The sequence below is a fragment of the Oncorhynchus clarkii genome, chromosome 10, assembly GCF_045791955.1.
Source record: "Oncorhynchus clarkii lewisi isolate Uvic-CL-2024 chromosome 10, UVic_Ocla_1.0, whole genome shotgun sequence".
NCBI lineage: Eukaryota > Metazoa > Chordata > Actinopteri > Salmoniformes > Salmonidae > Oncorhynchus > Oncorhynchus clarkii.
Genome location: NC_092156.1, coordinates 55023391 through 55049055, shown reverse-complemented (window position 1 = coordinate 55049055; position 25665 = coordinate 55023391). Strand labels below are relative to the sequence as shown.

At 44.9% G+C, this 25665-nt stretch overlaps 1 protein-coding gene across 1 annotated transcript in view; it reads left to right on the top strand.

Annotated features, from left to right (window-relative positions):
• Positions 1-25665, top strand: part of LOC139418798 (catenin alpha-2-like) — a 628002-nt gene that overhangs the window by 586735 nt on the left and 15602 nt on the right. Inside the window, exons 12-15 of the mRNA XM_071168509.1 lie at positions 1016-1167; positions 5756-5869; positions 19645-19826; positions 23849-23954. Coding sequence (XP_071024610.1) covers positions 1016-1167; positions 5756-5869; positions 19645-19826; positions 23849-23954 — 554 coding nt within the window. The remainder of the gene's footprint in view (positions 1-1015; positions 1168-5755; positions 5870-19644; positions 19827-23848; positions 23955-25665) is intronic.

Below are 25665 nucleotides of genomic sequence, written 5' to 3'. Positions count from 1 at the left end.
CCCAGAAATGATTTGATATTGAGATAAAAATGGCTGCATTGGACCTTTAAACATTGCCTGCATCAGATCATCACGATTCGACTGAAGATGATTATCTAGCTGTCCCACTCAACATGAATATATTCGGCACGATTGCCCTGGCATTTATTCAAATTCAACACCCCTCCTGTGAACGCACAAAGAACATACAGATACTCCGTTGGCAACGCTTGCCAAACTAATATTCCCGCTAAATGCCAGCCATTGTTATTGTCGGAGTTTGCAACTTTTTGTTTTGCAGCCTTTTGTTTTGGCAATGAATTTTCAGTCCCTCATCAGCAACCTGTTAACTTGAGTGGCTGTCAACCAGAGCTAGCGTACTAGCATGCTAGCACTGACAGATTAATAGGTGAATGGCTGCCAATCAAAGCTAGCACATTAGCATCCTAGCACTCACGCGGTGATAGATGACAGACAGCCGCTCTCTCGGTAGTGTAGCCAAGGTGCAACTGCTAATTGGCGTGCGAAGGGCACTCGGGCGCCCCATCCCTGTGGTACCAGATTTCTGGTGACATCTCGTCTTTTTCTCGAGAGGCTACATTGACAGAGGCTGGGACCCTCGCTTCAGAAGATGTATTTGACACGCAGAGTGTGTCTCCTTGGTTTGAGAATAGAACACCCACACATTGTCTTACATAGACACACACACGTCTCTTTCGGTATTCCACCTTTCTCTCAAACCAATGTGCCCGTCCCCCCCAGGGGGAAAGATACACTTTAGAGGGATGTTTTTTCAGACATTTCTCTTGTTTTTCACCTTTGTTTATCCTTCTCTCTCTCTCTCTCTCTCTCTTTCTCTCTCTCTCTCTCTCACACACACACACACTGAGGAAGGCACCTGCTGCAACGCTGTAGCAGGACATGTTGCCTAAAATATAAAAATAAATGAAGTGAGTGCACCCAGGTCAAGTAAGTTCTGGCCGCCATTCTTATTGTTATCTCCTTTCCCTCCCTCCCTCTCCCTCCCTTCTTCCAGTCATGCCCCGTTTCGCTGAACAAGTGGAGGTGGCCATCGAGGCACTGAGCACAAACCCCCCACAGACCTTCGAGGAGAACGAGTTCATCGACGCGTCCCGCCTGGTCTACGACGGCGTGCGTGACATCCGGAAAGCCGTTCTTATGATCAGGGTGGGTCCACTTCCTCATTTCCTCCTCTCCCGCTTCTCAAAGCATGCTGGGAACAGACTCCGTATATAATTACACAGGGCTATTCCTATTATAGTACACTACTTTTGACCATAAAAAGTAGTGCGCTATATAGGAATATGGGTGCCAATTGAGACACTCTATTTCTCTCATTGACATCAATGCATGACCAAGTGTACATAAGGATTCGCACCTATGACTGCCGAAATGTCAATTTTCAACAACATCAAAAATCTCAAATTCTAAGAATGTGAGGTCACATGAAATGTCAATTTTCCCAAGATGAAACACAAACAATCTCCCTGATTTGATGTTAGCGAGTAAGAAATTAAATAACATGGAAATAAAATTACAAAGAACTTCACGGTTCATAAGAAATCAAATCAAATCAAATTGTATTGGTCACATACACATACACATTAGTAGTAGTTATTGCGAGTGTAGCGAATTGTTATGCTTCTAGTTCCGACAATGCAGCATTATCTGGGGCGGCAGGTAGCCTTGTGGTTTTAGCGTTGGGCCGGTAACCGAAAGGTTGCTGGATCGAATCCCAGAGCTGACAAATTAAAAGTCTATTGTTCTGCCTGAACAAGGTGGTTAACCCACTATTACCCGGTAGGCTGCTCAGATTGTAATAAGAACTTGTTCTTAACTGACTTGCCTAGTAAAAAAATCTAACATGTGTTGTGGTATTTTCCTGTATTACTAAATGAGGAGAGTTTACAAACCACACACAAGTCAGAGTTATATTTAAACTTCATCTTTAATCAAATGAGCTTCACCTTTGACTCTCAGATCAATTCAGTGTCTATAAATGAATTCTGAGAGTGCCTATAAGAGAATATTTTATAGCCAAGATACACCCCTCTCAACTTACATGACGAACCACAGATCTCAGAAACTTCACAAAGGGCCTTTTACTTGAGAGATGAGTATCCTGTTAGCCAGATAGCATTAGCTATAAATTATCGTTCAGTTTGGTCTCTAAAACAAGATTCTAATCTCGTTCCAGGTACTTCATAGTACCAAAACATTACCTCACTATCTTTAGGCTTTATTAGCCAAAGACATGGTAAATCTCCTCTGTCAGTGCTATCTCATAGAGGCCCATCCTCAGTGGGACACACACACGCAATATTCGACAGCTTCTATTCTGTCGAATAAAACAACCATTCTAATGCAATACAAAGATTATAAAATAATCTTACAAGCACTATAGCATAATCTTGCAATTTTCCACGACATCTCCCCATCATATGGTTTAACAGATACATTCACATATGAAGACAATGTTCCATTCCGACCTCTCCCCTCTCTGGGCCCCAAGTGACTTTTCCCTAGAGAAGAAAGGAAAATGCAACTGGCGACAGTATAGTCCAAAAAGAGACATTCTAATGACAAGTATCTCACATAAGTATATTATGAAAGTAAATAAAGCATCTTATTTATCTATGTTCTGATTCAGCTACGACACATGTAATCTAACAATTCCACAACAACTACCTAATACACACAAATCTAAATAATGGATTAGGAATATGTACATATAAATATATGGATGAGAAATGACTGAGTGGCATAGGCAAGATGCAATAGATGGTATAAAATAGAGTATATACATATGAGATGAGTAATGCAAGAAATGTATACCTTTTTAAAGTGACTAGTGATCCATTTATTGAAGTGGAAAATGATTTCTAGGCAGCAGCCTCTCTGTGCTAGTGATGGCTGTTTAACTGATGGCCTTGAGACATAAGCTGTTTTTCAGTCTCTCGGTCCCAGCTTTGATGCATAGGACATAACATTTTAGGGCTGGTTAGAATAGACCAACTCAGTGGCCTTGTAGTTACAGTATCCACCCTGAGATTGGACGGTTGAGGGTTCAATCCCTGGTTGAGTCATACCAAAAACTCTAAAAATGGTACACGATGCCTCTCTGCTTGGCACTCAGCATTACGGACATGGATTGGGGGTAGGGCCCTGAGATAGACTAACTTCCTGTCCAAGGGGATGCTCCAAGGGGCTGCTACCCTACGGGCTCCTCTGACAAGACTTCTTTACTTGTAACATAATACTGTAAGACTAGTTCCAGGCTAGACTTCTGTATTGATGTTACAACAAAGCCTATTACAAAGTAATTTTGTAGACTCAGCCACACCACACTGTATCCACTATGGTAGGCCTAATAGATGTTGTTTGTCTAGTGTTTTATCTCTTTTCATACCCTCCTCTTCTCTCAATACCACCATGCAAATTCGTGTATTCAACTTTGGACTGCTGGAAAGTTTCCCAGTGCAGTTGCGAGAGAAATCTAATTACGGGGAAATAATTTGATGTTGGTAAATAATGTAAAACAGGGGCTTTGAACTGGCCCGAGACTGACCCACCAGCCTCATAATCTATTTCCAAGTTAAATTACTCTTGGAGGCTTGCAGGACTATCTATGATTTCTCATCATTGTGTAGCCTAACTTCCGTAATACAATGTGTCGCCTTTCATATGAAACGTCTGAAGAATGTTTTTGTGGTGTGTTTTTTGCTCCCGTGTAAGCTGGTGTACATGGATTTCTTTAGAAAATGATTTCTTTAGAATCTGCTGCCAGGGCCTTGTTGTACCCTACAACAGCAATGGATTATGGGGGCAATTCTCCATGGTGTTCATTTCAGAAGTTGAGTATGGTCGGGTGTGTGTGTAGAGGGTTAATTAAATAGCATTCCACATGCACACAAACGCACACGCGCACACATACACACACACACACACACACACACACACACTCAAACACACACGTACACACGTCCGCATACATCTGCTATATGTCCACTCCAGAAAATGGAGCGTGCCACGCAATTCAACTAAAACAAGGCTTCAATGTTCACGCTCATTTCCACACACAAAGGGAGCACACATCCATTCTTCGGGGAACAAAGGGGAAATAATTAACCTGCAGGAGATGCAAGCAGTCAAACCCCATCCAGGGTGCGTCCCAAATGGCACCCCATTCCCTTTTATAGTGCACTACTTTTGATCAGGGCTCATAGTGCTCTGGTCAAAAGTCGTGCACTATATAGGGAATGGGCTGCCATCAAATAAAATACAATTGTATTCATCGCATGCTTTGTAAACAACAGGTGTGGACTAACAGTGAAATGCTTGCTCATGGCCTCTTCCCGACAATGTAGAGAAAAATAAAATAGAGAAATAATAGAAAAGTATAACACGTAATAATAGACACACAATGAGTAACGATCGGTCATAGGAAACGATGGTGAAAGCATGAGGTCCAAAAAGCTCAGATCAGCGCAGAAACACACACTGAATAGCAGAACTGGTCAGGAGCTCGTTGAACAGCCGCTCCAAGCGCCGTCTCCCATGTATATGGAACGCACACACATCGCAGTCTTCCCCTCGTCTTCCTCTATGTACCACGCAAAGAACGGATGTGCGAGATATTGATATTGTCGGATATAGAGTCTGTTATCATGCCTGCCTTTGTGTCGTGTAGAGGCGCACAACTGTAACGTCTTCATGTTCGTGTGGTGGATTTGCGAGAAATTCGGTTTGTTTTCGAGAGAAGCAGGTATTAAACCATCTTTTCAGACGAATGGCCTCTTCAGCTTGTAGAGGAGGTTGTTATGTCTGGAGACGAGGACTGTATAGATGATGTTTACAGTGTTGCCATGACGATAGACAGGTTGTTGACAAACAGACAGACAGGTGGGCGACTGAGCCACTCATCCCGGCCTTCTCCTCAGCTAACTGCCTCCCGATTGGCCCGGAAGCCCCAGATCCCTGCTCTTCATTGGTCGAACACATTAACCGATTCGTCCCTGAGTCCTGCCAGTCTAGAACATCTGTCTCGTCCTCACCCTGTCTCGTTGTGAGATAGCAGTTGACAACAAGTTGAAGGCTGAAGAAGAAAAAAACTAAATCACAGAATCTCTTGAGGCCATTTACCCTTCCCGCCCTTTTCTCTTTGTGCCGTTTGATCCCACGATTTCAGGCAGCTTTATAGTGCTCTTATGGTGCGTGGTGTAAACCACCACCGAGACGTCTTAAAAACAATGATGCAAGGGACTTGAAATCAGAGTGTATAAAGCATATAAAAAAAAGGGGTCTGAATAATTCAACACAAGGAGATCTGACTTGCTGTTAGTTGTGTGACATCTCCTGCCAGCCACCCCTCGTGTGACGGTAAGGCCTATCTGCCCTCAGACTCTGGCTGAGAACAGACTCAACCCAGGACACGGAAGCTGAAGAAGAAGTGTGTGAGTGAGAAGTACAGTAGAGGGAGAGTGGAGATAGAGATGTGTCTGAGGACTGATCTACCCAAAAAAATCTGTGTTGTGTGACACTGCAGCTGTTGGTCTAACAGTCGTCATGTTTTTATCTCTCTCTCCTACATCTTCTATTTCTCTTCTTATGTCTCACACACCTTTCCCTTCTCTCCCTAATACTTTCTCCTTCTTTCTCTCTCCTACCCCTTTTGCATCCCCCCTCTCTATCCCCTATCTCCCCCCCCCCCCCTCTCTCTTTTCCCTCTCCATCCCCTCTTCACCTTTCTCTGTAGACACCTGAGGAGCTGGAAGATGACTCAGACTTTGAGCAGGAGGACTACGACGCTCGCAGCAGGACCAGCGTCCAGACGGAGGACGACCAGCTCATCGCCGGACAGAGCGCCAGGGTGAGTGGAACTCTCGAACCAGATCTCGAACCCCACTAGAGCCACACACTAGAACCCTAGTCCAGAACCTGCTCTGGAACATTCCATAGCTCGCTGCATAGGAACATGATTATGATTGAGTCGGAAATGGGACCCAATATCGCGCACTACTTTTGAGTCAAGAGGTGCCCTGTGTAGGGAATAGGGTGCCATTTCCGATGTGCCCAAGGATACCCCTATTTATCACAAAGGTCTTTCACATTGTCCTTCCCTGCACAGTTCCAGCAACTCTGATGGATTCATAACCAGGTCAGCAAGGTAAACCTAGGCTTGGCTCAGTTTAGCTCATGCTCAGTAATGTGAAAAGGGTATTGTTGTAGTGAGTCATATTGTAAGTCGGCCTTCCCTTTCATTACCCAAAGCCTCTTGTTGCACCACTTCAATTTCTCTCTTGTTCAACATAACATCTTAATATCACAGGATTCCATCATACGGAGAATGAAAAGTACATTGAAATGATCATAGCCTAGTTTGATTGTTTTGAAATGACTAATGCATGATCCCATTCGGGGGGAGAGACGTGTGTGAAATTGCGAGCGCAAATGAAGCCGTGGCAATTACCGTATCCCCCCTCCGATATTACCGGGAATGCACACTCGACCCGTGCCAAGCCTGGATGGTGCCAGTGATCACATGGGGCTTTGGGCTTTGTGCACATTAGTGTTTTTTTCCATGTATTATTTGTACACAGGGGCACTGCTTAATGTACATTAAAGGGTATCAGTGCTTACCACCCCTACAGCAGGGATAGTGGTTGGCTGCTGAGGTTGGATTGTGGAATGCCGGGTGGTAGGAAAAGGTTTGGCCTCATGCCTCCCCTCATCCTGAGAGGCCTGCTGCTGCTAGGAAGCCTTCCTCAAAGTCGGAGGGAGTCCGGGAGACAGAGAAAGAGAGTCTGTGTGAGAGAGAAATAGTGTGTGTGTGAGAGAGAGAAAGAGTGTGTGTGAGAGAGAGAAAGAGTGTGAGTGAGAGAGAGAAAGAGTGTGTGTGAGAGAGAGAAAGAGTGTGTGTGAGAGAGAGAAAGAGAGTCTGTGAGAGAGAAAGCGTGTGTGTGAGAGAGAGAAAGAGTGTGTGTGAGAGAGATAAAGAGTGTGTGTGAGAGAGAGAAAGAGTGTGTGTGAGAAAGAGTGTGTGTGAGAGAGAGAAAGAGTGTGTGTGAGAGAGAGAAAGAGTGTGTGTGAGAGAGAGAAAGAGTGTGTGTGAGAGAGAGAAAGAGTATGTGTGAGAGAGAGAAAGAGTGAGTGTGAGAGAGAAAGAGTGTGTGTGAGAGAGAGAAAGAGTGTGTGTGAGAGAGAAAGAGTGTGTGTGAGAGAGAAAGAGTGTGTGTGAGAGAGAGAAAGAGTGTGTGTGAGAGAGAGAAAGAGTGTGTGTGAGAGAGAAAGAGTGTGTGTGAGAGAGAAAGAGTGTATGTGAGAAAGAGAAAGAGTGTGTGTGAGAGAGAGAAAGAGTGTGTGAGAGAGAGAAAGAGTGCATGTGAGTGAGAGAAAGAGTATGTGAGTGAGAGAAAGAGTGTATGTGAGAGAGAGAAAGAGTGTGTGTGAGAGAGAAAGAGTGTGTGAGAGAGAGAGAGAGAGAGAGAGAGAGAGAGAGAGAGTTGGCATTATGAATGGGAAATGGATTGGAGAGGGGAAACACTGAAATTAAACCAAAGCCTGTTGGCACCAACCGGCCTCATAAACACACACACCACCACTATATCTCTCTCCAAACTAACCCGTCAAAAAGTTAAAAGGAGGTGAAAACAAACAGAGAGAACGGTTATGTCAAACTCCATGATTATAACAACTAACCCATAAGGTGGATACAGCATTGTACTTTTGGGAGCATAGACAGCCGTTGTTCTGGGACACTGGTATGCGGTCTGGCAGGTGCTCCAGTGCCTGTTTCGCCAGGGTGAGAAGTGGGTACAGTTGGGTCTCATCGAATCCCACTGAGTCGTCCCACGGTGTCCCGTGGCTCACTCACGCGCACACACACGCGCACCCACACACACACACACCCACGACCTCCTGCAGCGAAGGCCATCTGAGCTCAAACGCATCACACACAAGTGCCTACGCAACTCTGTGAGTGGGCGATACCTCCTGCTGCTAGTTAGTTTGAGGTGCATGCTCCCGAGTCTCATGTTGAAAATGGATGCCACTTGAAATGAATCGGTGCTGTTCATTTAGAAATGTAGACATGCACATGATATATAGACATGCTTGCTATCACACACACACACACACACACACACACACACACACACACACACACACACACATACATGTGCGCACACACGCACACACACACGTGCAGTATATTTGCTGATAAACACAAACACGTAGACTCACATTTTCACATAGAAACTACATACATAAAAGATGCGGTTAGCCTGCCCACGGGTGTCCTGCCCACGGGTGTCCTGCCCACGGGTGTCCTGCCCACGGGTGTCCTGCCCCTAACCTGTCATGTCACGGTAAACCCTGTTTACCTTCTCCCGGGTCACGCGAAGTGCACAATGGTACACCACAGCGTGTGTTGTTATTAGACGAGACAAGAGGAAAGGTGATCGGCCATCTTCTGTGTCTTCTCAGTGTGGGCCGACATGGCGAGCATGTCCAGGTTTACACCCACTGTTCCTGTCACGCTGGGCATGTGTAAGGGTATCATGCAGCACACACCGCGCTGACACGAGGTCAGCTACTCCCCACTGGGCAAGAACTGCTTCAATCGACAGTGTTTTCACATCATTTCAACCCCCCCCCCCCCCCCCCCCTCCAAAAAAAAAAATCTATGTGAAGACGTTGAATCAATGTGGAATTAGATTTGCAAGGCGTTATCAACGTAAGGGAATTATGTCATTTTTTCCACCCACTTTGAACTTAAATCCAGTGAAAGGTTCAACCGAATGTACATCCAAACTAGACGTTTAACTGACATCTGTGCCCAGTGGGTCTCTCTTGCGTCAAACACACACAAACCACACGACACCAGGTTAGCCTCCCACTCACTCTTTCTTTCCCTCCCTCTGTCTCTATCTCACATTCTGACACTACGGGTGTGATGCAACGGAAATGTCTGATCAATTTGACTGCACAACAATTATTACACTGCCATTGTGTTGCTTCTCCAGTGTGAACAAGACTTTATTTCTCTTCCTTTTGGTCTCTCTGCCCCCCCCATTGTTCCTCGAGTGGCTCTTCCTGGTTGTCACAACACACAGGAGATGGCCCCTCTCTCTCTCTTTTTGTCCTCCACTTACACAGAGACAGAGAGTCACACACATACTCACACAGAGACAGAGAGACACACACATACTCACACAGACAGAGAGACACACACATACTTATACAGAGACAGAGACATACATATACTCACACAGAGACAGAGAGACACACACATACTCACACAGAGACAGAGAGACACACACATACTTACACAGAGACAGAGAGACACACACATACTTACACAGAGACAGAGAGACGCACATACTTACACAGAGACAGAGAGACGCACATACTTACACAGAGACAGAGAGACGCACATACTTACACAGAGACAGAGAGACACACACATACTTACACAGAGACAGAGAGACGCACATTCTTACACAGAGACAGAGAGACACACACATACTTACAAAGAGACAGAGAGACGCACATACTTACACAGAGACAGAGAGACACACATACTTACGCAGAGACAAAGAGACGCACATACTTACAGAGACAGAGAGACACACATACTTACACAGAGACAGAGAGACACACATACTTACACAGAGACAGAGAGACGCACATACTTACAGAGACAGAGAGACGCACATATTTACACAGAGACAGAGAGACACACATACTTACACAGAGACAGAGAGACGCACATACTTACAGAGACAGAGAGACGCACATATTTACACAGAGACAGAGAGACACACATACTTACAGAGACAGAGAGACACACATACTTACACAGAGACAGAGGGACACACATACTTACACAGAGACAGAGAGACACACATACTTACAGAGACAGAGAGACACACATATTTACACAGAGACAGAGAGACGCACATACTTACAGAGACAGAGAGACACACATACTTACACAGAGACAGAGAGACACACATACTTACAAAGAGACAGAGACGCACATACTTACACAGAGACAGAGAGACGCACATACTTACACAGAGACAGAGACACACACATACTTACAAAGAGGCAGAGACACAGACAATACTTACACAGAGACAGAGAGACGCACAGACTTACAAAGAGGCAGAGACACACACATACTCACACAGAGACAGAGATACACACATACTTACAAAGAGACAGAGACACACACATACTTACACAGAGACAGAGAGACACACACAGAGACAGAGAGACACACACATACTTACACAGAGACAGAGAGACGCACATACTTACACAGAGACAGAGAGACACACACAGAGACAGAGAGACACACACATACTTACACAGAGACAGAGAGACGCACATACTTACACAGAGACAGAGAGACGCATACATACTCACAGAGAGACAAACACACACATACTCACACAGAGACAGAGAGACACACACATACGTACACAGAGACAGAGAGACACACACATACTTACACAGAGACAGAGAGACGCACACATACTCACAGAGACAGAGAGACACACACATACTCACAGAGAGACAAACACACACATACTTACACAGAGACAGAGAGACGCACATACTTACACAGAGACAGAGAGACACACACATACTCACAGAGACAGAGAGAGACACACATACTTACACAGAGACAGAGAGAGACACACACATACTTACACAGAGATAGAGAGACACACACATACTTACACAGAGACAGAGAGACACACACATACTCACAGAGACAGAGAGACACACACATACTTACACAGAGACAGAGAGACGCACATACTTACACAGAGACAGAGAGACACACACATACTCACAGAGAGACAAACACACACATACTCACTCAGAGACGGAGAGACACACGCTCACACATAGAGACGCGCACATAAACTCAGCGAAAAAACGTCCCTTTTTCAGGACCCTGTCTTTCAAAGATAATTCGGAAAAATCCAAATAACTTCACAGATCTTCATTGTAAAGGGTTTAAACACTGTTTCCCATGCTTGTTCAATGAACCTTGAACGATTAATGAACATGCACCTGTGGAACGGTCGTTAAGACACTAACAGCTTGCAGACGGTAGGCAATTAATGTCACAGTTATAAAAACTTAGGACACTAAAGAGGCCTTTCTACAGGCTCTGAAAAACACCAAAAGAAAGCTGTCCAGGGTCCCTGCTCATCTGCGTGAACGTGCCTTAGGCATGCTGCAAGGAGGCATGAGGACTGCAGATATGGCCAGGGCAATGCATTGCAATGTCCGTACTGTGAGACGGCTAAGACCGAGCTTCAGGGAGACAGGACGGACAGCTGATCATCCTCGCAGTGGCAGACCATGTGTAACAACACCTGCGGGACAGGTACAGGATGGCAACAACAACTGCCCGAGTTACACCAGGAACGCACAATCCCTCCATCAGTGCTCAGACTGTCCCCAATAGGCTGAGAGAGGCTGGACTGAGGGCTTGTAGGCCTGTTGTAAGTCAGGTCCTCACCAGACATCACCGGCAACAACGTTGCCTATGGGCACAAACCCACCATCGCTGGACCAGACAGGACTGGCAAAAAGTGCTCTTCACTGACGAGTCCCGGTTTTGTCTCACCAGAGGTGATGGTCGGATTCGCGTTTATCGACGAAGGAATGAGCGTTACACCGAGGCCTGTATTCTGGAGCGGGATCGATTTGGAGGTGGAGGGTTCATCATGGTCTGGGGCGGTGTGTCACAGCATCATCGGACTGGGCTTGTTGTCATTGCAGGCAATCTCAACGTTGTGCGTTACAGGGAATACATCCTCCTCCCTCATGTGGTACCCTTCCTGCAGGCTCATCCTGACATGACCGTCCAGCATGACGATGCCACCAGCCACACTGCTTGTTCTGTGCGTGATTTTCTACAAGACAGGAATGTCAGTGTTCTGCAATGGCAAGCGAAATCCCATTGAGCACATCTGGGACCTGTTGGATCGGAGGATTCTGTTGGATTCCCCCCAGAAATGTCCAGGAACTTGCAGGTGCCTTGGTGGAAGAGTGGGGTAACATCTCACAGCAAGAACTGGCACATCTGGTGCAGTCAATGAGGAGGAGATGCAATTCAGTACTTAATACAGCTGGTGGCCACACCAGATACTGACTGTTACTTTTTTGATCCCCCCCTTTGTTCAGGGACACATTATTACATTCCTGTTAGTCACATGTCTGTGGAACAGTTTATGTCTCAGTTGTTGAATCTTTTTATGTTCATTCAAATATTTACATATGTTAAGTTTGCTGAAAATAAACGCAGTTGACAGTGAGAGGACGTTTCTTTTTTTGCTGAGTTTACACGCAAACACACACAGAGGGACACGCACACACACACACAAAGCCCCTGATAGGTCAGCCATAAAATTGATCTCGCTAGTGTCTGGGCATTTTATTTCAAATGAAACAAATTAAAGTCATTTCGCGATGCCCCTGCCTGTGAAGAAACCCAGAAAGCGCCGTGTCTAATCCCTGCCGAGCCGTCGAGTGTATTGGCACGTGCTCTATAGGATGGGATTTGCCACTGCGCTAAGCTCCCAAGGCCCGCTCTTGTTGTTATCAGTAAGCAGAGGAAGGGATTTTGGGATAAGTGAATTCTGGAGAGTGGGAGAAGAAGAAAATATTCTCGCCTAGTACCCCCCCCCCCCCCCACCCCTCCTATTGTGACATCCCAATTGGCCCCTGTGTTTCTTTGTAAATCACCATTGAGAAAGTTTGAGGACTAAGCAAACCTTTTGAGCCGCCATCTTCATGTCATTGACAGTTGGGGTAGATTTCCTTTAATTCAGCAGAGGAATTGGAACCAGACCTGTGAAGTTGTTTGTACACTTTCTACAGTAATGGTAAACACTTAATTGATCGAAGTAAGAGGTGACACAGTTAAGCAATAGTTAACCTATTTAAGTAGACTTCATCACAAACCACATATTAAAGTTGGTTTGTCATGTGTATTGTGGGAACTCCTAAATATGATACCAAAATGCAAATTCCCATAAGGCTTCGCTGTTTGGGGTTGTGACTCTCCAATTAGACTCGATACAGGTGTGTGACAGCCGTACAGCCAGAGCTGGCCATGTTGCCCCAAAAAAATTCTACCTCTGCTTTTTGTCTTTGGTGTGTTTGCAGTTGCTAGCTGACCAAGATCCTTTTTATTTCATTTTAATTGTTGTTTTCACTGTGGTTCACTGTCATTAACTGACACTTCCTGTATCAGTATGAGTAAATGGCCTTCCAGTTTCAAGCTAGACCAGGTCTGGTCATAGTGCCCCCGGAGAAAGGTGAACTTGGTTGGGGAAAACTTCTTTCAACTGCCTGCCTCCCTCTAAAGGGGGTAGCTCAAAATGTCTGCCTCCAAAAAAGACTCCACACCCCAAAAGGCTTTGCTGCTGTGACGAAGTTGCAAGTGATGTTGCTGATTGATGTATTAGCAGTGTAGCTCTCCATTTGAACATACTAAGTTAAGGTGTGGAACTAAACAGCCAGCAGGAAACTAGTGACAACTGTACAACCATTAAGGTTAATTGTCAGATCCAACAGAAGATCTCTTTATTTCTTGGGACCTAGGACTAACATCTCTGTTTTCAAATCAAATTTTACTTGTCACATACACATGGTTAGCAGATGTTAATGCGAGTGTAGCGAAATGCTTGTGCTTCTAGTTCCGACAATGCAGTAATAACCAACAAGTAATCTAGCTAACAATTCCAAAACTACTACCTTATAGACACAAGTGTAAGGGGATAAAGAATATGTACATAAAGATATATGAATGAGTGATGGTACAGAGCGGCATAGGCAAGATACAGTAGATGGTATTGAGTGCAGTATATACATATGAGATGAGTATGTAAACAAAGTGGCATAGTTAAAGTGGCTAGTGATACATGTATTACATAAATATGCAGTAGATGATATAGAGTACAGTATATACATATACATATGAGATGAATAATGTAGGGTATGTAAACATTATATTAGGTAGCATTGTTTAAAGTGGCTAGTGATATATTTGACATCATTTCCCATCAATTCCCATTATTAAAGTGGCTGGAGTTTTGTCCAAGTTTAAAAGTAAAACATGTTCCGCCATCCACTTCCTTATGTCTGAAACACAGGCTTCCAAGGAGGGCAATTTTGGGGCTTCGCCATGTTTCATCGAAATGTACAGCTGTGTAGCATACGCATAGCAGTGAAAGTTAACATTATGTTTCCGAATCACAAAGAGGTAAAATCGCTAGCATCGCAGTGCTAGCTGTGCCACCGGGGACTCTGGGTTCGCGCCCAGGCTCTGTCGCAGCCGGCCGCGACCGGGAGGTCCGTGGGGCGACGCACAATTGGCCGTGGCGTCGTCCGGGTTTGGTCGGTAGGGATATCCTTGTCTCATCGCGCACTAGCGACTCCTGTGGCGGGCCGGGCGCAGTGCACGCTAACCAGGTCGCCAGGTGCACGGTGTTTCCTCCAACACATTGGTGCGGCTGGCTTCCGGGTTGGATGCGCGCTGTGTTAATTTACCACCTTCATGAATGCAGTCTCAGTGCTCTGATGGGGTCTAAAAACCAGACTGAAGTGTTTCGTATACATTGTTTGCGCAGTGAGTTCGCTGCGCAACAGCTTTTCCTAAAATGTTTGAGAGGGATGGGAGATTTGATAGTTTAACGAGGGCCGATATTTTAGCGCTACAAGAAGATACATTGAAAGGTACGGTTATGTGGTAGTGAAAGTGGGAGTATGGTAGTGTTGAAATCTACCATGTATGTCAATGTATTCCTAGCTCCAAAATGAAGATTAAGTATTGCATTCAGATGTATAGAGGAGTGATGAGAAAACTAAATGAATCTTTCACAGTTTATCCAGATCCAATACACCTCGGTGTAAGGGTTTGTGCTTCAACAAACACCTTGACAATACATGTACATTACAATACATTAGATTGGTTGACATGGGAAGGTTTCTCGCTCGTCACCACAACCAATAATTGTAGAGCTCACGGTTGAAAACTACTGATGTTTAACATGATGTTTAACAGAGTGATAACCCCTAATATTTTAAAATACGTGGTTCGATCTGGTCAACAACTCAGGTTTCAGAATGTCTTGGTCAGCAACTTCACTGGTGGGGAATAAGCAGCAAAGAGGGATTTCTCTGTCAGCTTGTCCACGGCCGTTTTCAGTGTGGTTTCTAATTTCTGAACAGGAGTGATGATTTCAACACAGTACATACATTCTGCTGATTCACACAGTGCATACATATACTGTAATATATCAAATATACTGGATAAATACACTACCGTTCAAAAGTTTGGGGTCACTCAAAAATGTTCTTGTTTTTGAAAGAAAAGCACATTTTTGGTCAATTAAAATAACATAAAATTGATCAGATATCCAGTGTAGACATTGTTAATGTTGTAAATGACTATTGTAGCTGGAAACGTCTACATAGGCGTGGAATATCTACATAGGCGTACAGAGGCCCATTATCAGCAACCATCACTCCTGTGTTCCAATGGCACGTTGTGTTAGCTAATCCAAGTGTCTAATTTTAAAAGGCAAATTGATCATTAGAAAACCTCTTTGCAATTATGAAAGCACAGCTGAAAACTGTTGTCCTGATAAAAGAAGGAATAAAACTGGCCTTCTTTAGATAGTTGAGTATCTGGAGCATCAGCATTTGTGGGTTTGATTACAGGCTCCAAATGGCTAAAAACAAAGACCTTTCTTCTGAAACTCATCAATCTATTCTTGTTCTGAGAAATGAAGGCTATTCCATGCGAGAAATTGCCAAGAACTGGAGATCTCTGTGTACTACTCCCTTCACAGAACAGCGCAAACTGGTCAAACCAGAATAGAAAGAGGAGTGGGAGGCCCCGGTGTACAACTGAGCAAGAGGACAAGTACATTAGTGTCTCGTTTGAGAAAAAGAAGCCTCACAAGTCCTCAACTGGCATCTTCATTAAATAGTACCCGCAAAACAACTGTCTCAACGTCAACAGTGAAGAGGTGACTCCGGGTTGCTGGCCTTCTATGCAGACTTCCTCTGTCCAGTCTCAACGTCAACAGTGAAGAGGTGACTCCGGGTTGCTGGCCTTCTAGGCAGACTTCCTCTGTCCAATGTCTATGTTCTTTTGCCCGTCTTAAAATGTTCTTCTTATTGGCCAGTCTGAGATATGGCTTTTTCTTTGCAACTCTGCCTAGAAGGCCAGCATCCAGAGTCGCCTCTTCACTGTTGACTTTGAGCCTGGTGTATAGTTAAGAAACCTTTGTTTTTGTTTTCGGTTACAAAACATTTTGCTACGGTGTGCATTAATGAATAGACCCCATGCTCACAATCCACCCGCCTCCGCTCTGCTGGCACCCAATATAATTAGTGATCCGTGAATAAAAGATGTGGCAGGAAGGGAATTCTAATGACTGTGGCCCTGACTGTGGGGGTCCGTGGTGCTGAGCCGAGCCCCCATTTCCCTTCGCAACTGTCTGGGGGAGGGTGGGTGGTGTCGCTCACGGTCGGGATGGGTCGTCTCTCTCTCGCTGTATGCACTAACCTGTCGCGATTGATTCCACTTGGAGTTTCATACAGGACTTCCTCCCACCTGCCCTCTGTTTGGCTGCTCAGTCTCACGTTAAATGCGATATTTAACAGAGCGTGTCTGTATTCAGTGTCTATGAAGAGTGCTACAGGATAAAGCTTCCCCTGAGGATTTTCCCTCTTCACTTGTAATTTTGGTTCCTGTTGGGTTTAATTACAGACTAACACTGTGCTGTGTGTTTAGGTTTTACCTACCGCTGTTCTTACCCACCCATGTTGTTGTTTATGAATAGGATAGGCGGCACGCCTGTATCGTGTGTGTTTTGGCTCTGAGCAGCTGAAAGAAATCTCGCTACACTCAACACTGTTGGGGTTAGGTTTGTTTATGTGTTTGCATTGCTTTAAACAGACAGGAAGAGGCAAAGTGAGAGGGATAACCCGGGCCAAAATCTGTCTAGTCCAGCAGGTGGCGTTTGCATGGAGGTAAATGAGTGTCAAATGTGGTCAACAAAAATGTAATGGCTTATTTGCTACATGAGTTTATTTGATCGAATATACGTTTTGTAATGCTTAGGTTGTTATACGAGTGTACTGATATAAGTAGGCAACTTTGAGAAAAAAACACTTTATATCGGAGTTGTGCTGTTAGTGCTATCTGGGATCCGTGGGATGTTCATACCATAAACCCAACCCTAACCCTTACCTTATCCATAACCGGTTACTTTAACCATTTGAAATATCAACTTCAATTGGGTAGGGACGTCCCAAGGATCCTGGTTAGCAATAACTGTTGTGGTTGTTCACACAGGTATCTGCTCCCTCATTGGCTAGAATGGTCCCACCTGATCTTGCACCCTCCCGACTGCCTTCCATTTTTAAAGATATTTATTGTAATTGTTAGAGCGACCAATGGAGTATCTGGTCAGTATAATGGAACATCTGTGCTTTACACCAGTGATTCTCAAACCTCTCCTTGGGGACCCCAGCCGTTTCACAATTTTGTTTTAGCCCTGAACAAGCTCATCTAATTAATCTAATTAGTTGACAAGTTGAATCAGGTGTGCTAGCTCTGGAATAGATCAAATACATGGAACGGCTGGGGGTCCCTGAGGAGAGGTTTGAGAACCACTGCTTTAAACTACTACTCAAACGCCAGCCTGAGGCATGTAAACATGGGCACCTGCCCAATTCCTTTCTCCTTGACTCCTTGCCTCGCGTCCTCTCTCCTTGCCTCCTTCTCAAATCCCATTGGAGGAGAGAGAGAGGGTGCGAGGTGAAGGTCCTTGGATCTTCACCGCCAATGCGTTTTCAAGAACCTTGTGAGGAGAGAGAGGACGCAAGGAATCTAGAAAATACTAACTGAGAAAGAGCCCTGGTCCAGCTTGCTCCGAAACAGAAACCAAGCAAGGCTCCGCTGGTGAAATAGTTCCACTTGGGCAGCAATACCAAACATATAATATCTGGCTCTGAGACTGTAGAGAGGGAGTGATCAGTAGGGTGACATCTGGTGCTGTGTGATGAGATAGCAGTGTCTGATGACACCTAAAACAGCTTTGTGCCCCTATCTGCATCTCTCTCACGCTTTCTCTCCTTCCGTCCTGAGCTACTTTATGAGAGGAAGACGAGTCATTTGTGGTTGTTATTCTCTTCCTCACACCTCCATGGAGGGAGGGGTGAAAGGTGATACCCGCTCACACTGAGCTCATCCTGCCGGTCACCCCCACACACCAGCTTTGCTGTGAAAGGAATGTGGGAGGGACGTAGACAGACAGACGGACGGAGGAGAGAGAGGAGAGGAGAGAAAATGAAGCAGAGTGGGGAAGTTATTTCTTAATGAGACCAGTCATGCTTATCAAGACATTCTACGTGGTCTAGGAAGAGTTTGAAGGCTGTGCCTGGAAACCTGTCATCAAAACCTTGCTTTCAAGGTTTCTGTTAAACACTGTTAAAAGTGAAATCTAAGCAAACCTAAATATCTTATGAGTGATAACTCACTTACATTTTTCTTTTTTTCTTACCATGCTAAATTTTCTGACGTCAGTGGCAGGTAGTTTTGCTTATTTTAACCTAAAAAAGGCTTCATACAAGTAATTTACCACATTTCAAGATTTTTTCAAGATATTTGACCTTGATAATTAATAATTGAAAGCTAAAAGTCAATGTAAACTAAAATATCAAAATATCTTGAAATATGATACATTACTTGTATTAAGCCTTGATCTGCCAATGATGTTAGATAATTTAGCTTGGTAAGAACAAGTACACATTTTAAGTGAATTATCACTCAATATGTACATATTTAGGCTTGCTTTGATTTCACTTTTTTGCAGTGTTTGGAGGGTAAGGTTAAAAACAATATAATCCATGCAATGGATACTTCATCTTTCCTTCTCAAATCAATAGTACAAAACTAATAATGCCCGACTTACTTTTCTCCCCTGCACTCACCTCAGAACGTTGAACAAATACATTATTCATTGACTGGCATGAGAAGTAAAGTAATTAGACATTTATCTCCCAAATAATATCGGAAGCCTCTACTGCACTTGGTGACCTTGCCTAGAGATTTATGCCATCTCAGCCCTGCCTCGAATGGCTATGGCAAGAGAAGCACAGAGTGTTCTCACGGCAAAACGAGCCGAGGAATGGATTCTTCTCTTCACAAGTATAAGATGTCAAGGGGTTTTAGGAGCGCTGGTTGATTAATCGTCAAGTTTATAACTTTATTCGGAAACCTTTCGGAAGGGCAAAGTCAAACTCTTAACGCAATATCTATTCTCGTTGAGTATACTAAGGACTATAGGCTCCTCAAGGTGGCAGCCAGCTAAATATTTGAAGAGCAATTGATGCTTAATCTTTGGTATTTCTTGTGTCATAGTAAGTCTTTTCACTGCCAGTGTTTAATTGTTTGATTATTCCTTCTCTCTCTCCACTCCTTCTCTTCCTCCTCAATCTATTCTTCCCCCCTTTCTCCCACTTCCTCTTCTCCCTATGTGTTTCACTACTCACCTTCCTCTACTTCCCCCTACATCTTCCTCGTCCTGCCCTTCTCAGGCCATCATGGCCCAGCTGCCTCAGGAGGAGAAGGCGAAGATCGCCGAGCAGGTGGAGAGCTTCCGGCAGGAGAAGTGCAAGCTGGACGCCGAAGTGGCCAAGTGGGACGACAATGGCAATGACATCATCGTCCTTGCCAAGCAGATGTGCATGATCATGATGGAGATGACAGACTTCACCAGGTACAGTTACAATGTGGCTAAAGAGAACCTAGTTGAAGTGACTGGTAGTACTTATGAATGTCAATGTAATAATTACAATGATATAGATTTACTAGAACGGGTGTCACCATTCAAGTCAACAGGTTTGTTATGTTGCGGACCGCTGGCTATTTGGAAATGATGCATAACAATACCATGTCAGCTATATTTGAGTCTACCCATTAGTTTACCAGTAAAATTGCCATGGACAGAGGCTCTGTATTACCCATTCTAGTAATTATATTTCTATGGTAGATCAAATCCCTAAAACCAATAGCACACTTCAACAGGGCACATCTTGTGGAATATTTAGACATTCGAAATGTAGTGAAAGAAACAAACAACGTAACAAACAACTGAAGTTTTGCGGGAACTGGAATACGCTGTCGATCCAGAGCATCCCAAACATGTTCATTTGGTGAAATGTCTGGTAAGTATGCATGCCATGGAAAAACTAGGACATTTTCAGCTTTCAGGAATTGTGTACAGATCCCTGCAAAATGGGGCCATACATGATCATGTTGAAACATGAGGTGATGGTGGCGGATGAATGGCACGACAATGGGCCTCAGGATCTCTTCATGGTATCTCTGTGCATTACAATTGTCATTGTTGTCTGTAGCTTATACCTGCCCATACCATAAACCTCCGCCACCATGGGGCACTCTGTTCACAACGTTGACACCCACACGACGCCATACATGTGGTCTGCAATTGGGAGGCCGGTTGAATGTACTGCCAAATTCTCTAAAACGACATTTCTCTAAAACAACATTGGACTCAGCTTATGGTAGAGAAATTAACATTAAATTCTCTGGCAACAGCTCTGGTGGACATTCTTGCAGTCGGCATGCCAATTGCATGCTCTCTCAAAACTTGAGACATCTGTGGCATTGTGTTGTGTGTCAAAACTGAACATTTAGTGTGGCCTTTTAGTGTCCCCTCAGCACAAGGTGCACCTGTGTAATGATCATGCTGTTTAATCAGCTTCTTGGTATGCCACACCTGTCAGGTGGATGGATTATCTTGGCAAATGAGAAATGCTCACTAACAGGGATGTAAACAAATGTGTGCACAACATTTTAGAGAAATAAGCTGTTTGTGCGTACAGAATGTTTTATTTCAGCTCAAGGAACACGGGACCAGCACTTTTCATGTTGCATTATTTATTTTTGATCAGAGTAGTATTTTATATGCTCCTTACCTTGGAAAAGCTGTTGTTTATCCCTATCCCTGGATACATCAAAAGGCTTGTTCAATTCCCCCCTTTTGAATGGAACAATCCCCTTTGTTGTGCTAATGGCTTGCCATGTTCTGTTGTTCCCAGTTCCTAGCCATGCTAATGCTTCCTTTGTGCATCCATTTGAATTTAAGTATTACTAGTTATGGGTGTGACTAGTATTGGTATGGGTAGGATCAGCAACCACACACAGGCAACTCACTTCGCTACACTAGGCTGTCCGGGCTTTTCGTCACAGCCCAACACTAAAGCAAATCAAATCAAACCCACCTGATTCAACAAATCAGCAAATAAAGAAGCCCTTGATTGGATGAATCCGGTGCTTTTGTGGCTAGGCTGGAATACATCGAAATCCAGGTCCTGCTTATTGGTCAGGATAACGGGTGTGAGCTGGGATTAGGCTGTGTAGACCAGCAGCAGCTATCTACCTTTACACATTGTTATTTAGTAGACTAACAGAGGTCCAACAGTCTTGTATTCCCATTGAGTCAGATTGAATATCATGTAGCCGAACCAGGATGAGTGTGATCCTGTGTAGTGTTTACAGTGTGGGATGTTGATGTTCTCTGGAAGGCAACAGCTTTTCTCCGAGCCCCCACCATCTGTATATCATGTCATAGCTAGCCCTGTGCTGAACCCAATGTTCCTATTCCAAGGCATGGCACTATGATTCAGTGGACAGAATATGCTAGCTGTACAGAGCTCAACAAGGGGAAGATGTTATGTGTTCTTCCCAAATGGCACTCTATTCCCCATATAGTGCACTACGTTTGACCAAACCGCTATGGGGAATAGGGTGCCATTTGGGATGCATCCATGCAGTTTGATAATGAGGAACAATCATGGATGTGATGTGTTGGCGATGATTACACTGCTTTAGTCAAGTGACCCTTGTGGTGACATTTGTGGAATTGGCAAATATAATGTCGCCATGCAAATCTGATAACCAAATGGCAACCTATGCCCTATGTAGTGGACTACTTTTGACCAGATCTCCATGGGTCCTTCTCCAACGTAGTGCACTACGTAAGGAATTGGGTGCCGTTTGAGACTCAGCCAATGACACATCATGCATGGATTCACAAATGCCCAATTACCGTGATGTCAGCCAAGTGACTACTGCTGTGACTACTGCTGTAAAATCAGTTTGTTTTTTTCAGTCAGTGGGGGTGCCTGACATCCTACAACTAGGAAACTACATGAGCCAGGCTACACCAGTAGAGAAGTGATACCATACTTTGGTTAAACCGTAGGCTAAGGGCTCTATTCAGTCTGATCCGCTTCAGCCGACATCCGAATAGCGGTTGTGTTGACGTGCCGGAGGTGGAACTGCGTTAGAGCTGTATAATCCACAAGTTGCTCCCGTCGAATCCACAAATTGCTCCCGTCGAATCCACAAGTTGCTCCCGTCGAATCCACAAGTTGCTCCCGTCGAATCCACAAGTTGCTCCCGTCGAATCCACAAGAGGCTCCCGTCGAATCCACAAGTTACTCCCGTCGAATCCACAAGTTGCTCCCGTCGAATTCACAAGTTGCTCTCGTCGAATCCACAAGTTGCTCCCGTCGAATCCACAAGTTGCTCCCGTCGAATCCACAAGTTGCTCCCGTCGAATCCACAAGTGGCTCCCGTCGAATCCACAAGTGGCTCCCGTCAAATCCACAAGTGGCTCCCGTCGAATCCACAAGTTGCTCCCGTCGAATCCACAAGTGGCTCCCGTCGAATCCACAAGTTGCTCCCGTCGAATCCACAAGTGGCTCCCGTCGAATCCACAAGTTGCTCCCGTCGAATCCACAAGTGGCTCCCGTCGCATCCACAAGTGGCTCCCGTCGAATCCACAAGTTGCTCCCGTCGAATCCACAAGTGGCTCCCGGCCTTATGACAAAGCTGACATTGCCGTTGGCTGCACAAAGTCGCAACAACAGAAATCCCGTCCAGTCTTGTGTAAGTTTGAACGCTGGAATGTGAGATGTAATCTACACCTCCATTAGGATAGAAGTCATTATTTTCCTTGAATGATTTTTCAATTTGAGCGTAATTATTTCGATATACATATACATATACATATACATATATTAGCCAGCACTTTCTGGTTCTGAACTTCTAACGCGAGTGGGGCGGTTGTGGCTTCTTGACAATGATCGCAAGAGCAGCTGCTCACCAATTTGACGGCTCCAACGCAGTTCCACCTCAGACACCGCCAAAACATCAGCTGTGTGGGCGTCTGCTATCACCGGTTAACGCCCGATCTGATAGAACTTAGGCCTAGATCCAATCTAACCTGTTACCAGATCTATTATAGCCCTGCCAACTCCATTGCCGTTATTGTCTAACCTGTTACCAGATCTATTGTGGCCTTGCCAACTCCATTGCTGTTATTGTCAAGACAATTCCATAAGGAGTTGGCAAGAGAGCAGAAACAGACTGGCACCAATACTGATGAGCTTTGAGAAAGACCTATGTTGACAGCTTTCAGCTACTAATGACAGAGCACCATGATTTGAGAATACATTTCGAGTTGCAGCCCACGTTTTGTTTTTTTGAGGGGCATTGTGATCTTTTTTTCAGTTTTAGGAAGATTACTACTGGAGTTTGTATCTTATGCATTATTCATTAGTGGCAAAGTGTCTAGTGAATATAAAATGGAGATTTTAATCTGTTAATATCAAGTATTTCAGATAGTGTTTGCTGTCTGCAGTTAGATTATTTTTTTTTTACGTTGAACTTTAAACATAATAAGTCCTGTTTCCCTGTGTTCCACACCAGAGGCAAAGGGCCCCTGAAGAACTCCTCTGATGTCATCAACGCCGCCAAGAAGATTGCAGAGGCAGGCTCCAGGATGGACAAACTGGCCCGCGCTGTCGCCGACCAGGTAACACTTACCCCAGTTGTGTATGTGTATCTGTGTATCTGTGTTCAGGATAGATCCCCTTTCAGGATTTTGAAATTCAACAGGGGACAGCATTTTTTGGGGGGCCAATTGTTTGTTAAAATCCCGATTGGCGCAGCGGTCATCTGCATCGCAGTGCTTAAGGTGTCACTACAGACCCGGGTTCAATCCCAGGCTGTATCACAGCTGACCGTGACTTGGAGACCCATGAGGTGGCGCACAATTGGCCCAGCGTCGTCCGTGTTAGGAGAGGGCTCGGCAGGCCGAGATGTCCTTGTCCCATCGCGCTCTAGCAACTCCTGTGGAGGGCCGGGGCGCATGCATGCAGATGTACAGTGTTTCCTCCGACACATTGGTGTGGCTGGCTTCCGGGTCAAAAGTAGTGCGCTACGTAGGGAATACGGTTCCATTTGGGACGCAACCTTAGTGGGTTTGTTTGTGGGCAGCAATGGATCTGGGCATAGTGGGCTGTCTTGGCGCGGTGCTGTCCGTCCCAATGGGACTTCCTTGTACTGTGAGAGGAGCAGGGAGCTAGGGGCTTTGTCTGTGTCTTTAATCTAATTAGCGGCGCTGAGGTGTTGCATCCATTCATTATCAGATGAGTACCCTCTCCAAAACGCGCTGACAGTCTATTTTCAATATCGAATCAATCAAAGCGGCTGCTCCTCCTGGCTGGGGAAGATAAAGGGAGAACGGGGTAGAGAGGTGTGTGTGTGTGTGTGTGTGTGTGTGTGTGTGTGTCTATCTACTTAATAGTAGCACTTCAGGTAATACATGATCTGCCTCTTCATTTTCATCCGTCCTGAATAAGCTGTGAGAATTAGCCTCATGTAGCCTCATGCACAAAGACTTGTTGATTCATTAGGACTCCGTGTTCTTCTTCCTGGTGTTGTCAGAACTACTGTGTGTAATACTCAGAGAGAGCTGCGCTATTACAATCAGTCTGATGACATTCAAATGAAGAGGATGTTAGTGCAGCAGTGGTGGCTGGTGGCACTTTATATCAGAGGATGACTCATAGTAATGGCTGCGATAGAATACATGGAATAGTATTAAACACATGGTTTCCTTGTGTTTGACACCATTTCATTCACTCACCAGTATCCTATGTAGTGCAGACAGCAGAGCAGTGTGCTTGTTGGCCCGAGTCTTGGGGTGTGTGTGTGTGTGTGTGTGTGTGTGTGTGTGTGTGTGCGTGTGCGTGTGCGTGTGTGTGTGTGTCATATTTGAAGAAACACACAGAGCTGCTGGCTAGTGTGTTGTTGAACCGTGGCCCCCGACCGTTCACTCTGCAAGAAGGGCTGGGTTGGAGTCAGGCGGTGAATATCTGTCATATAGCAAATCACTGACAGCCTACCCTCGGACTGAATCAACAAACGCTGAAACTGAGCAGGTGGCTTGCCATTTTTAATTTCGCCTTTAAACGATTCTTTGACTGGTGTTTGCTGAATATTCACAGCCTTCTGTTGCCCTCCTCTCATGCTAGATGATGAGTGTGCGTGTGAAATGGCACCCTATTCCTTATATGCAGTAGTGCACTACTTTGACCAGAGCTTTATGGGAACCCATTAGGCTCTGGTCAAAAGTAGTGCACTATATAAGGAATAGGGTGCCATTTTTGATGAACCCTCATTCTGCAATGTTATGCTGCTCAGCAAGAGGGGCCTGATTTTCTCCCAATTTAAACAGGGAT